The 15,179-nt window shown below is 43.1% G+C and overlaps 1 protein-coding gene across 2 annotated transcripts in view; it reads right to left on the bottom strand.

The window, feature by feature from the left end:
- The window catches only part of dync1i1a (dynein cytoplasmic 1 intermediate chain 1a), a gene marked incomplete at its 5' end in the record, with an annotated part of 50,217 nt that overhangs the window by 4,750 nt on the left and 30,288 nt on the right, over window positions 1–15,179 (bottom strand). For both annotated transcript variants that reach the window (XM_080046100.1, XM_080046099.1), the window contains 5 exons: window positions 1,526–1,666; window positions 6,260–6,404; window positions 6,807–6,940; window positions 7,195–7,308; window positions 8,645–8,791. In XM_080046100.1, the coding sequence (XP_079902226.1) occupies window positions 1,526–1,666; window positions 6,260–6,404; window positions 6,807–6,940; window positions 7,195–7,308; window positions 8,645–8,791 (681 nt within the window). The remainder of the gene's footprint in view (window positions 1–1,525; window positions 1,667–6,259; window positions 6,405–6,806; window positions 6,941–7,194; window positions 7,309–8,644; window positions 8,792–15,179) is intronic.

The following is a 15,179-nucleotide window of genomic DNA, read 5'->3' on the forward strand; positions in this document are numbered from 1 at the left end:
TTTCATCTGTGCTGCAGAGGAAAAAGACACTGGGGATGGATACAGTGAGGGAGAGTTTTAGTATAGAGATGGGAAGTGAGAAGTAACATCAAGTTCCTGAGATGATTCCTGATGATAAGACAGTGTGAATAAGGCTGCAATAAAAGCAGAGGAAGAGAGTGAGAGAGCATTAGGAGAGAGGGAGGAGAGCATTCTGTACAGATGCAGAGTAGATTACGGGTGAAGGCGCTGTGGCTGTTGTCTCCATGGAAACCAAGAGAGCAGGAGAGTGGAGGATCGTTTTATCACTACTTTTACCTGAGTGATCAAAGGTTTAGTACCCACAATCAAGAGTTATGCTTTACAGACTGGACATATATCTCTTCCTACATAATGCAACTTTTTTCTTCATTAAAGGAATAGTCCACCATTTTGAGAAAACAGAAAACACCATGTTTGTCTGAGACTATTAGCTTAGCATGAAGACTGGAAGCGTGGAAACATGGTTCTGTCCAAAGTTCAAATTGTGTCTTACCAAAACCTCTCAAGCTCATTATTGAAAATTGTATATCTTATCTATTTGACCCGTACTTAAACAAACCTTTGTGCTGGTAGGTGGAATTTCCAACTGTCTAATGCTAAGCTAAGCTAACTGTCTCCTAGCAGTAGCTTCATATTTACCGAACAGACATGAGAGTGGTATCAATCTTCTCATCTAACTCGGAGAGAAAGCGAATTGTCTAATTTCCCTCCTTTAATCAATAAAAAACGACATGCATGATTTGTCAAATAAAATGACCATAAAGTAATTTGGCTGGGATTGCTACCGTTTCAGAAAACAGGTGCATCATTAATTTTATTAGAATGATATTGTAGCCTACATGCTATGATTGAGCTAAATGGTCTTTGCTTTGCTGGCCTTAAATGCTCTCTTCTGAACATAAATCTTGCCCTACAGCACTGAGACACTGAACTTTCTCCTTGTATCATTTCGTCTCCAGTGCGGACCGAGGGCTGGGACTCTCTGTGCTCGTGGTCTCTCCTGCACATGTGTGTGCTTAGCTGGATTGGAGCATGTGTGTGTGTGTGTGTGTGTGTGTGTGTGTGTGTGTGTGTGGGAGGCAGATGAGGAGAGGAGGTGGTGGGGTCCTGAGGTTGCCTGAACGTTGGACGGAGGTTGCAGGAATGTTTAGCGGGACGTCTGGGTGGGGGAGATGTCACGCAGTCTGATTTAAAGCGATGGGCTGTGGGAGACGCCCACAGGGGAATCTTGAATGGTGTGTGTGTGTGTGTGTGTTTGTGTGTGTGTGTGTGTGTGTAGGGAGGGATGTGGAGGGGTTGGTGGTGGTGGTTGATGGGAGGGAGAAAGACTTGGGTGTTTGGTTGTGCGGTTCAGGGCTGAGGGCCCAGCGACAGGCCCTGAGGACAGCAGACACGCACACACGTCAACACACAAAAGAGATGACACAGAAAACACGCCCATAATGACCTATATTCACCCCTATGCTGCAGACAGAGAGAGAGAGAGAGACACACACACACACACCTCAGTGTCGTTGTTGAGGTTCCACAGGTCTAATCGGCCCATGCCATCCACGGCGGCAAAGATGGCGGGGTGCACGGGCGACCACATGACATCGTACACGTAGTCAGCGTTGTCCTCAAACGAGTACAGAGGCTTGTTTTGCTGAAAGAGAGAGAGAAAAAGAGGGTTTCTATCTATCGGAGCCTGTCTGACTGAGATGAAGTGGAAAAAGCACTGCAGGGGGAGAGAGAGAGAGAGAGAGTTAGGGCATTACAGTAGATGATACACAAGAGACAGAGAGAAAAGAAAGAAAGACAGAGAGAGAGAGAGAGAGAGAGAGAGAGAAGGAAGGAATGGAGAGAGAGAGAGGGAGTGAGCGAGCTTCAGACAGAGTGGCGCTGCCTCAGCCTTGGGGCCTGTCTGGGTGCATAGCCTAATTAAAAAGCCTAGCACATTCACACAGCACCATAAAACCGCTGGGAGAGATGAAAGGGAGGGCCCCTCCACAAGGTGTACTGTAACCTCAACACAACAGCTGTCTGAGAAAGAGAGAGAGAGGGAGATGGAGAGAGGGATGGGAAGAGATGGAAATCAGAGGAGAAGGAGGGGTGGACAATGGACGCAGAGGAAGGGGAAGGGGAGGCGGAAATAGGATGTTTTTTCTTTGGTGTATTTGCGTACGTGTAGAGCCTGGCTGATACTGGAATCTTTTAGGCCTAAACAGATACAAATGTATGAGTGTTTATAAAAAAAAAATAATCAGCTGAAATTCATATTTGAACACAAACGTTATTGAAAAACTTGATTTATTCTTGATTGTCTTGATTTCAAGACATTTGAAAATTAAACTTTTCACTGCTCTCTGCTGACACCGTTTGTAAATTGCCTGCAACGTATCTTTATAATAATTATATAATGTGTTCACTACAGTTTCTCTTTTCTTACTGGCCAAAGTGTACCCTAATACTGATATGTCTGTGACGCTAATATCGGTCGATAATATTGTTTTAGTCAATTTATCGGCCTCTGGGTGTTTGTGTTTAATTTTTCTAATCCGTCAGGTTATGGAGACAAATGTCCTCGAGAGCAGAGCAACAAGGAATACACATTAGTAGGTGGGTTTGAAGAACTCTGACCTCACAGACAATGCCTGAAGCCTACTGCCTGTGCTGTGATTAAAGATGGAGGATAAATTAAAGAAGTGTGGGAATACTGCTTGATACAAATGTGTGTGTGTGTGTGTGTGTGTGTGTGTGTGTGTGTGTGTGTGTGTGTGTGTGTGTGTGTGTGTGTGTGTGTGTGTGTGTGTGTGTGTGTGTGTGTGTGTGTCCGTCTCTCAGACCGGCTGTTAGGATTCCACAGGCTTACAAACTGCATTCCTGACAGGTAGAGTGGGAGGGGAGGAGGAGAGGAGACAGGTTGGCTGGAAGAGCAAAAGAAAGAATGCAGTCCCCTCCCTCTACCTCTTTTTCTTTCATTCCCTCTCTTTTTTTTTCTCCATCACCTTTACTCTCTCACGCCGCGGCTGTTCTGAAAGGGCTCTGAGACAAGGCGGTGCACGCTTTAACAGACAGACACGCACACACACACACACACACACACACACAGTCACACGAAAATACACACAAACAAACAGAGTCGAGCCAATTTCAAGCCTCGATGGAACTGGTTTTCCAGCCGGCGGGGTGACAGTAGAGGTCATTTTACTCCATCTAGCAGTGTCCAGCAGTGGCGGCATTCGATGAGCTGAGCTGTTTATGTCTCTCTTTCTCTTACCCTCTCCTCGTTTTAGTCCATTATGTTCCCATTACTTTGGAGCTACAATCTCTAACTAACTTCACCTCTTGGACATTTCAGATGACCAAATAAATTGCATTTAAAACACCATTTTATTTGATTATTTGCCATGCTGAATATTACTCCTTGTGAAATTTCAAGCTATGTATCCGAAAGATTTCCTTGATGTATTTGGTTATATATAAGACACGTCACGTAATAAAGTCCTCCTCGGGTCTTACGACTATTCTAGAATGTAAACTACAATTTGACTGTGGTCTGTCCATAAGCTACCCATCTTAAATAAGGTCATTTGGGAAAAAATTATCTGCAGCAACAGGTCTCAGAACTAATCTTAAAATTAAGCTTAATCCTTGCGGCGCCGCACGTGAGGCAACCGCTTGTCATTGTCTTTCCTGGGCTGAGAAGCTGGGGAGCTTCTAGCACGTCCAAACTGGAAGAAAAAAACCCATCACTGAAACACTGGATACCTATAGATAACATCACTGCATAACTCCAATTCATTGACATACTGTAAAGCAGTTTAGAAGATGAATCTATGGATGCTTACTTTAGTTGAGCACTTAACATATTGATGCTAAAATATACGGCAGCCTGCGTCTTCTGACCTTCGCATTAAGATCCATGCTGATTGAATCGCATGGAAATTATACAACGAATAAATCCCTTTTTTCAGCACTACAATCACTGGCACTTTTGCATCTCAAAAAATTCTGACTGTCTCAGGGGCTGGGATTCTCACAGAAAAACCTCTCATCACTTGGACGCTCAGATGGATCCGGACAGTGTCGTCTCTGTCTCTGCATCACAAACAAGCCGCTAACTTGATAGCTTCGTAGCAAATATAATAACCACACACACTGAAGGGATTCAGAGGTTGGTGTCCGATGATAAGTTTTACAAACTGAGCAAAAAAAAAAAAAAGAGAAGAAAAACAGCACAACAAACTGAAGATCGAAACATCTTCTTTTTTTGTAATGACGCAGACACTCGATAACAATCACCTGGGCTGACAGTAATGCAGGCCTTTTAATTAATGCCTTAAGAGAGCAAAAGTGAAATGATTACACCGCATCCAATCACTTAGTAGAGGCTGGTTTTGGGGTCAAGAGAGCTAGCGGTTCAAGTTATGCACAATCATAAACCCACTCCCAGCTGTCGCGACGTCTTCAGACTCTGGCCGACTCTAAATGTTTTCACTAACCACAATATTTGCACCGCTGAGTGTGAAAACATCGGCAGACTTCTGTGCGACGGCCTTTTTGATCTGCGAAGGCAAGCGTGTCTGTGAACGCATAGAGAATTTGCTGAAAATATGTGTGTGTGTGTGTGTGCAAGTGTGTGTCGCTACAGTTTGGGTTGAAGGCAAACCTCGCAGGGATTTTAGGTAAGCAAAGGCAGCTTGCTTAAGGTGCATGTGAGGCATGTGTGGTGTGTCTGTATTTGCACACACACACACACACACACACACACACACACACACACACACACACACACACACACTCAGGTATTCCGCCTGCCCACACACAAACATGGGTTACGTGGGATAAGAGACAGACACACATTCCTGTGGTGCCCCTCAAAGGAAAGGGAATTCCCAAATCCTGAAAAATAACACACTCTCTGGATTGAAAATCCACAGAAATGTTTTAATATGTGTCACGGGACCCTTTCGCACAAGACTGATGGACGAGCCGCATGCAAACACAAGCTAGGATCCATCAGAGATCTTTACTCACTGTCGCAGCCAAGTATGAAAGCTGTAACTGGATCGTGCATAACGCTGAAGGTATTATGCAAGATGCATTATGTATTTTCCTCTTGTTGAATAGGTTCCTCTTTGATTTTTGCCTGTGTTCGTTGTTTGACACCCTGCTCATGTTGATCCCTCTGTCCTTCAACGTTAGCATCACCTCCACTATAAACTCAAACTATCACATGTCTATATTGCCTTGCCACTTTACCTTTTCCCCTCACTCTCTCTAGCTGAGTCTTGTAACCATTTCTCTCTCTCTCTCTCTCTCTCTCTCTCTCTCTCTTTATTTCGCTACTATAGTAGTCCAACCCTTTCACATTATCCTTTATCCTTTCCACTACAGACTAAGTCTTGTTTAACTTACCAACTTTTTCAATCTCCCATTTACTTCTTTATTCTCGAAAAAAATCCTCGATTTCTACTTTGCTCATTTACATGAATTTAACAATTAATTACCTCATCTTAAAATCCTGTTACCTGTAACTACAACAGGATTAACATTCTAGTAATGAAATATTTCTGAATGTGTTATACTTCTACGATGAAGGCAGCTCGCAACAATTTAAGTCCCACAGGCAAACCCAACTATCTAACCTCTGTGTGTAGAATTGACAGTACACCTGTTCTGTGCCATTTATAAAACCGCAGCATCATATAAGCAGATCTCACTGAAGGCAGCAGCACGCTGCCTGAGAGGAAACTGCCTGTCAGGCTAAATTCAGGTCAAAATAATAAGGCTTCCAGAACAATTTGTGGAGCAATAAGTGCAACTTGTCAAAAGGCCTAATTGTGGCACTGTACTATTGAATCACTTCACTACACACGCGCACAGGATCCTTTCACCAACTTATTACCACACACACACACACACACACACACACACACACAAAAACACACAAGTAGTAAGAGAATGACTGATTTTTCCGAAAAGCTGCTCACCTACAATACTCAGCCCCCCTCTGGCTGACTAGCTAATTCTCCCACACATATTTTCTCTCACTCTCTTTGCAACTCGAGTTAAGTCCACAATCAACCCCCCACACATCTTCCTTCTCCTGAACACACACACACACACACACACACACACACACACACACACACACACACACACACACACACACACACACACACACACACACACACACACACACACACACACACACACACACACACACACACACACACACACACACACACAATACCTTGGTGCTCCAGAGTTTGACGGTCCAGTCGAAGGAGGATGTGATGAAGAGGTGGGAGAAGTCGACGGTGCCCACCGCGCCGTGGCAGCTGACGCCTGTCACCGGCCCTTGGTGGCCCTCGAACATCTCACAGATACCTGCCTTACTGGGGAGTGGGGGGGGGGGGGGGGGGGGGGGACAGGTGTGATGCACATACCTTCACAATTCAGCTCCGCAATTCTTTTGCGTTATTAACCTGTTTAAATTACAAAGACGTCAAGTGGTTTGCAGCACAGTATGGGAGCTTTAATTAAAAATGAAATGATTAGGTACTTCAATCAAAAGAAAAATGTTAAATGTAATCCCTAAACAGTTTTAACCCTATTACTAACAAACTAGAATCATTGTTCTGTGATGTTGCAATTATAGATTATCATAAGCAAAAGAAACATAATAACTTACACCAGTCAAAACATAAATAAGTGTTTCAGCAAAGATTTGTTTGTGGTGTTTTGTTCTCGCGCGTGCGTGCGTGCGTGCGTGTGCGTGCGTGCGTGCGTCCACGAACCTGCCATGTCTGGATGCAGTGTACACAGTGCCCTCCTCACTCCCGACCACGTAGTTGTTAACGTCTCCCGTGGGGAAAGCCATGCCTGTCACCGCCACGGGTTTGGATTTATTGTACACCAGTTCCATGGTCTCCTATAAAGACACAGAGAGAAAAGCGTAACGTGAGACTATAAACGCAATGGTTACATTAAAAAAAAACACGTGAAATCCCTGATGCATGAACACTAAAACGCTCCAGTACGACAAATCGTTTGATCTAGCATTGACCAATAAAATGCTATTTGGCCTATAAGACAACAGGTTGAGTGGACTGTGTGCTACTGTAGCTGATAGTGTGTGTGTGTGTGTGTGTGTGTGTGTGTGTGTGTGTGTGTGTGTGTGTGTACCTGCGGCTGGGAAAGCATGTCCAGACTCCAGGAGCACATTCTGCCATCTGTGGACACGGTGATCAGGTTGTTGGCGTTCTGGGTGCCCACCACGTTCACGCAGTACACTGGGTGCTATGCAATCACATTCATGAGCGGCGAGCACGCACGCACACACACAGACACACATACACACACACACACACACACACACACACACACACACACACACACACACACACACACACACAAAGTAAAGTCACACAGGCCCCAAAACTGATAGGAAGGGGGGGAAATACACACTCGCACATCGCAATGGATAATATTACTTAATTAATACAATGTTTCCAGTTTTTTATAACTCAACTGTATATAATTACAACACTCTCCACTAAATGTATTGTTATTCTCCTGCATATTGTGTTCACAACCATACATTATATTTATCAGTTCAATTGATTAGACGCATAGACATTTCTCTGCACATTTGGCATTTTGTATACTTTATATGTGAAAGGCTGTCAGGGATATAAAATATTTCTATAATTTGATATGCTTGTATTAATAAAATGACATTTTAAACATGATCCTGTAATGATAATGTAATTTTACCCTTAAACACATGACATCATTAGATACCAACAGCTCACAGACAGCTCACATGCCAGTGTGCAGTCGCTCCTTACGTTTTGGACATGCGCTGCTGTGCAAATCCACCATTATGTCATTACTGGGCAGTAATTGATTTGTGTACTGGGCAGCACAAAGAGTCCATTCAGCAATCAGCACCATGCTAGCTAGCTGGCCGGACTCACTGACTGGAGAGGAAGAGAGCGGCCGCCTCATTATTGGAGTTTAAACCTACAGCACGGATGGCATGTAGCGGTGTGTGTGTGTGTGTGTGTGTGTGTGTGTGTGTGTGTGTGCACTGTAGCTGTAGCTATGATTATAAATGGCCCATGGTAGAGAGGGGGTACATGATGCTAGTGTATAGTGGTCAGTCATTTGTCGAGGGTCAGCGAGTTCACAGAAGTGTCCAAAATGAGCTTATAACAGGACGTCATCTACCTTGATTAAACCTGTGATATTTTTTCATTTGACAGTTTCCAAGAGCCCATGGTGACATCTTGAAAAGCCTATTTTCTTCAACATAATGACCAAAATCCAAGCTGGAATAAGCTAATTATTGGCATTTTTGCATGATAAATTACTTTATTAACTGATTATCAAATGTGATTCATTCTTTCTCTATCAAAATAAATCACCAAATCATTTCAGGGTCAAAACCAACACGCAGCATGTAAAAATGTAAGAACTTTATTTTTATTTGTGTATTTCATGTGTCAAAGCTAAAAGTAAAAAGCTGTGTACTCCAACTCTAGCAGTGAGTGTTTTGAGTCACAGCGGGGTCCCTGCTCACAATTGAACTTTAGCTGTATGGGTGTCACACTGATAATGGAGCTGGCCTTACAGTGTGTGCAGCAGCAGACAGGGGAGTCCTCTGGACGGGGGTGCGACGGTGACTGCGGTTGTCCCACAGCACGATCTGTCCCGAGTACGTCCCCCCAACCAACAGGTTGGGATGAAACTTGGCAAAGCCCACGGATACTACAGGAGACTGAGGAGACATGAGAGAGAGAGAGAGAGAGAGAGAGAGAGAGAGAGAGAGAAGGGAAGAGGATGAGAGAGCAGAATCATTGTACTGTATATTACTCTGGTTTAGAAGTTATTTTGAGGGAAGATCTCTGAAACAGACATATTATCATGAAACCGACAGAGCAAGAGACAACATGGTGACAATCAAAGTGGTTTGGTCAGATGAAATGTGCCGATAAAAGAGCAGACAGTGAGAAAAAGCGCCAAAACAAAGAATGATATGAAGCGAAAAACGGTAACGCTAGACGAAGCGTGAGTGAGAGCGAGTGATCAAGGCAGCGTGATGGGTGGCAAACATTGGGGCAGATAGACGGAGCGGGAGATGATGAGTTTGGCCACTGTGAGGGTCCGCCGAGGAGAGGAGAGAGGGGTGAAGACCAGACAAAGAGGGGAATTGTAGTCCTCTTTTCCCCCAGCCGTTTCACATTACAGCATCAAAACCCCAGCAGCCACTGGAGCGCTCACTGTAGCCTCCATCATGACAAGCGCACCCTTGAACTCCCTCCCTCCCCAACGCCGTGTTTATTGAGTTTTTGGTTCCTCTTCAGTGCTCATCCCATATGGGCTTCTTCTGCGTGCTGCAGCAGCCAGCCTTCCCTGACCCAGAGCCACTGAAGCAATATGTGCCATGGAGTTATGAGAAAAAGTTTCAGCATCGTAGTGCAATAGGAGGGGGTAAGTGGTGTTAAGCATTGACAAATTCAGCTCTCCATCCATCCATCTAGTAAAGCGGCATAATCATGTTGAGAGGAATAATAATTTACAGGCCAGACAGGGCCAAGAGAGCATTAGACAAGAAGCTAGCAGACACACATCGCAATTAAAAACAGTGAAACCACAAAAACATGCAGGGTGCATTACGCAAAAAAAAAATTGTTGCCCAATACTATAATAATATGGTCATAGATTATGCCGAAAGAGCCGTCTGTGACAGTTTAAGTGTTCCTGAAAAAAGCTTGTCAGACGTGTCGTCGTTGCTCAGAGATGGTGTTTTGAGGCGAAGCTTGGAATTACTGATCAGAACACTCCCAAATGAATCATTGTATTAAAAAGGCAATGATTGTAAGATTTTTGTGAACACATTTACAGTTTAGTATGTATTACAAATGGTTGGTGGCCAAAAGCCTAATGATACTAACACTTTGAATAGGTGGCTAAATAGACAGTAAGAAAACTATGAATATCAATCTAAGAATTCAAATGCAAATACATTCCTTGTCTTTTTGAGCGCTGTGAATGCTAATGTTTTGTTTTGGTGAGCAGCTATAACCAGGATCCATGTAGGAAATCTAACAAAAGGGAGTAAAGGTAGTAAAACAATACCAGGTTACCAAAATATACTTACAGCTTTTTGATTTGTTATCTTAATGTTCATCACCAGTGGAGCGGATTTAATGCTCATAAAGTGACATTAGGTTAAAGTGACACACTGTAACTTTTGCTCAATAGCGGCAACTGTGGCCACATGTGGCAATTACAGGATAATGAAAAAATGCTAAATCATGGCATTAAAGTAGAGGAAAGTCATAAAGTCAGCAACTTGACGGCACCAACCACATATTTGATCTTTGGCAAGATTCAAGATACAGTTTTCTTACAATAGCTCACATTAACCACCATAATCAACTGGCCCTATAACATGCCAAGTAAAGATGTAGTAACAAACCCCATAATTGTAAGGAAATGAGTGTGGCTGCATTTATTTGCGTGGAAACGAAAATTTAGTAAGATTATTAATATGTCCCATGTCATAATTTATATTTGAATAAATTAGCCTGTATCACTTTTCTTTTCTGTAAATTACTGTAAGGAAACAAATCAAGTTATTTGGACCACTGTGCCAAGTTAGCATCAAACAAAGATGGTTCACTCTCAGTCCCTACATTTATAAGTAGATCACTAAGAAGATCCTACTGAGCAGGACAACCTACAAGTATTCAACAGTAAACCATTTGTCTTATTTTTCACTTCTCTCCCTTGCGCTCCCCCACTCTCTCCGTCCCCGCCGCCACCACACCATGTGCGGAGCAGCCAACGCCAAACCCCAGTTCATTTTGAAAGGAGACTGGAAAACAAACCAGAGGGAAAGAAAACACAGCACACTCTTTCTCTCTCTTTTTTTTTTGTTTCTTCTGAGGAGTCACGGCCTCCAGACGAACGGCTCGGGAGTCGCTTCAGATGTCAGGACTCAAAATAAACTGAGCTTTGGTGGTAAAAATAAAGTCGCTCGTCAGCCGCCGAAGGAGGCACTCTCCGAAAAGTTCATATACAATGTCAGATAAAAAGGGATCATGGATTTGGAATAGCATGTATCAGCACATAAGATTTGATGGCCTTAGGCTATTATTATTTAGTTTGCCCACCTTTTATATTTTTCTAAATGTACTCATATGGACAATTGAAAAAATAAATATATCCAACCATATCTATCAAAGGACATTAGGATTTGTTGTAATTTTTGCGCCCTAAAAGAGGGTTTTTAAACAGTAAAAAAAATTCTGGCGTATTGTTAAGTGTTGAGCACTCAAATACACATAGATGAGTCTGCCTTCCACTGGATCACTTTTGATATCCTAGACTGTTGGCGTGACCCTTACCCTGTGTGGTTGTCTGACCGGCTGCTGTCTGAGGTCTGTGCCCCCTCCATCAGTGGGCTCATTAACCCAGTCCTGCCCCTCTTTGTCATCTGCTTACACAAACGCTTACATCTACTAAATAGGTATATGGTTCCACCACCACAGCCATTTATCAGTCCTCAAAATCTAGGGAGACTCTAAATGATTTTAGAGACAGGAAAGCAGAGTGAAGGAAGCATGAAGAATATCTAATAGCTCATATTTCTTGATTCTGATTTCTGACATCATTTATAGAAGAACAGTTTGACATTTTTGGAAATGCGCTTATTTGCTTGCTTGCCAAGAGTTGGATCAGAAAATCGATACACCTCTCACATGTGTCAATTAAACAGCATAACTTAGCATTACGTACGTCTGGAAAGAGGAGGGAAACAGCTGCAGACAAAAAAACACAGCTTTGAAACCAGGCTAGCTGTTTCCAGTTTTTATTCTAAGCTATACTAAACTAACTCTAATACTGTCTTTGTCCTCCATCATTGCATGTAACATTGAAGCACATCTTTATTCCTAAAAAGATATACAACCCATACAACGGCTATAAAAGTGTCACTTCCCATTCAAATTTTAAATACCTTTGTCGAATTGGAAAGATATGGAGTACAACATACAGTATACTAGCTCAAAAATATGAATACTGTCACCAATAAAATCCCTCTGCAAACCTTCAACTCTTTGATCTCTTCAGTATATGACCAAAATATGACCCTTCTTTTACTATTAACGGCATTAAAAATGAAAAATAAACACACAAATCCACAAGCATACACAGTCACAAATAGAAAACATCCCTTTACTCTTTCTTGACGTTCTTCCACCAGTTATCACCCTGAGTAAACATCTCTGCCCCACATGAGTAATGACAAAGAGGAGCCAAATCAAATCAAGAGCCCCCGTCTATTTGCTCCATATGTTAGTTTAACTCCAAAGCCCTATCAGTGTCCCCATCTTAAGAGGAAAATTCCTGACTAAACTATGAATCCCCTCTTTGAGAAACCACAGGTTATGCCATCATTCCCCTCATGTACCGTCAGGCTTAGTGAAAGAGCTACTGAAAATTAGCCCGACTTAGTCCCGACAGTGCACTTTGAGGCGCATGCCAGCAGCGACTCTGACTTAACTTAAAAGCCATTCTGCCTAAATGCTTCTAATCAAACGTCACATCGGCACATGTGTTTTCGACTTGTATGCCTTTTTAAAATATACTGTTTGTCATTTGATGCAGAAATAAAAATCAATTTGTCCCGCGCTATAAGGCAGTTTATGACTTAAGCTCAAGGGGAATTGCCTGACACATTAAAGCGGATTCTCAATTTGGATGTCATGTAGGAAATGAATGACTGAGTTTAGAGCTGAATTATGGAGAACTTGACTATGTTTTGACTGGATTTCTCTAGTTTCTCTGTCTTCTTTCAATCATTCATGAGTCTTTGCCATGAATAACTCCACAAACTGCTTTTGTCATCTGTTCAATGACATTCATTTCGCAGAGTTTAAACATTGGTGTGTAAAATATTTAATGTGTAAAGCTAATATTCTGCCTTGAAAGTAAAAGTTTAACTGTGAGCTTTAGAGGTACTGTTACCAGGCTAGCAGCTTTCCCGTGTTTTAAACTCTGTGCTAACTAAGCTAAGTTACCCTGTTGTGCGCAAAATCTTACATCTTACTCTAGGTGGCAAATCATAATCATATTTTTTTTCCTGAAAAAAATGTCAAACTTTTCCTTTAAATTGAATGCAGCCACACGCCGCCCATCCCCTGCAGCTCCTCATCATTCCAGATTCATTAGTCTGACTGTGGACGTCCCAGTCACACGAGCGCCACATCTGTCTAAATAACACTTCAACTGGATACCGAGCCTGACGTTTCATTTCCAAACGCGGAGAGGCCAGAGTGGATGGTTCTCATCTCGCATGCAGCGCGGGCTCAGACACCTGCCAAGTCATCTCCTGCCAGCCCAGACAGAGGGGATGTGAGGAGCGACTGCCCCCCGGAAGAAAAAGCAGCAGAGACCGTCACTATGGTATATTGGGCCCCAGATAAAAAGTGGAAGTTTTACAGTGAGACACTTAAACAGTCAGAACAGTGGGATTCATTTCTTTCCTCGGGCTGGGCCTGTTTACGTGTGTGTGTGTGTGTGTGTGTGTGTGTGTGTGTGTGTGTGTGTGAAGGAGAAGCTCACACACTCAAAGTATCATCTACCCTATCTCACACAGGCTCAGAAGGCTAAGTGCTTCTGGCAGCCCTTATCATATTAATGGGAAGTGTTCTGTAGAGGATAATACACACATGGTAGGCCGTGATGAAAGATGGCACCCAGCGAGGGATTAGGGAAGTTTGAAGGAATGACAGAGGGAGAAAGGGAAGCTAGAAAAAAGGCAAACACTCTCTCCTTTGTTGCCTCCTCCTCTCTGTCTCTCTTTCCTTGGGCAACAAACTGTTGCTTAAAAGGTGGAGTCCGCAATTCTGGAGAATAGTTGATGTCAAAATCACTTTTTGTCAAAATATGTGAATACTGTATCTCCTCAAGATCCGCTAACTGTACTGTGTGTGCTGTGTATGTAAAAAAAACAGTGTTAATACACAGTCTAGGGCATGTTGCTAGCTACGGTCGGCCCCCTTTGTTTACATACTCTTTGTTTATGTACCCATTTACATAGTAGGCTGTAGGCAGATTTTTTATCAGTGAAAACACAGTATGGACAGGTAGCGGATACTGAGAAATTCACTGGTGATTTTGACAACAAGCGTTCTTCTGAATCACTGACTGCACCTTTAAATCAGCTTGGGATGGCAGGAATTGAGCGAGAATGCTATAGGGAGAAGAAAAATGGAGATATGGGAAGGTGTGGGCTGATATGGCTAGCCAGACAGTATATCCTCCCAAGTAGATCCACGCTCCATCCCTCCTCTCCCCCCCAACTCACCGCACTCATCTGTTTTCCACTCGGCCTTATCAGGACCAGATGGATCCCACTGTCTTCCCTTGCATCCCCGCTTCTCAACCTCCCCCCCTCCTCCCGACCACCTTTCTCCTCCCTTTCTCCCCCTGGCTTCGCTCGTTTATGACACCCCGCGGATTTTGTCACTCTGTGGTTTCTGGCGAGGAGAGAGAAATACCAAGCCGAGTCTCGATTTCACCAGGCAAAAAGAATGATGGTTTGACGGAGCGAAAGCATGCGGACGAGGCTCTGGGAACACAAACAGGCCTTTCTCTTGCCTCCACGAGCTCCTAGAGCCCTTCAATTTTCCATATCTTGTTTGTTTGCTTGGCTCATACTTTTCGCTTTTGCTGGTTTGTGGTTGGACTCGTGTTGTAAATATGTTGCTTGTTAATCTCAACCATACAGTGCTCTCTATTCTACACTATTCTATTCTGATACTGAAACTTAGCCGATAGAAGCTACGCATTCCCCAGGTCTGTTTTCCAAACACATGTATAACAATCCCATTATAGAGGATAGCATTGCCACATTTACCAAACTTGAGGGGTATACATCATAACGTAACCCGTTTTAATATGAATTAAACAAACATGATACAATTTATTAATTATTGAGCTTTACAGTAGCTGGTATGTGGATTTTGGCTAGCTATGTGACTGTTTCCAGACCTCATGCTAAGCTAAGCTAACCGCCTGCTGGCTGTAGCCTACACATTAACTAGCTTTAAACCCACACTTATAAAAGAAATATATGAGAGTGGTATCATCTTTAG

Source organism: Ammodytes marinus, assembly GCF_949987685.1.
Source record: "Ammodytes marinus genome assembly, chromosome: 17".
Lineage (NCBI taxonomy): Eukaryota > Metazoa > Chordata > Actinopteri > Uranoscopiformes > Ammodytidae > Ammodytes > Ammodytes marinus.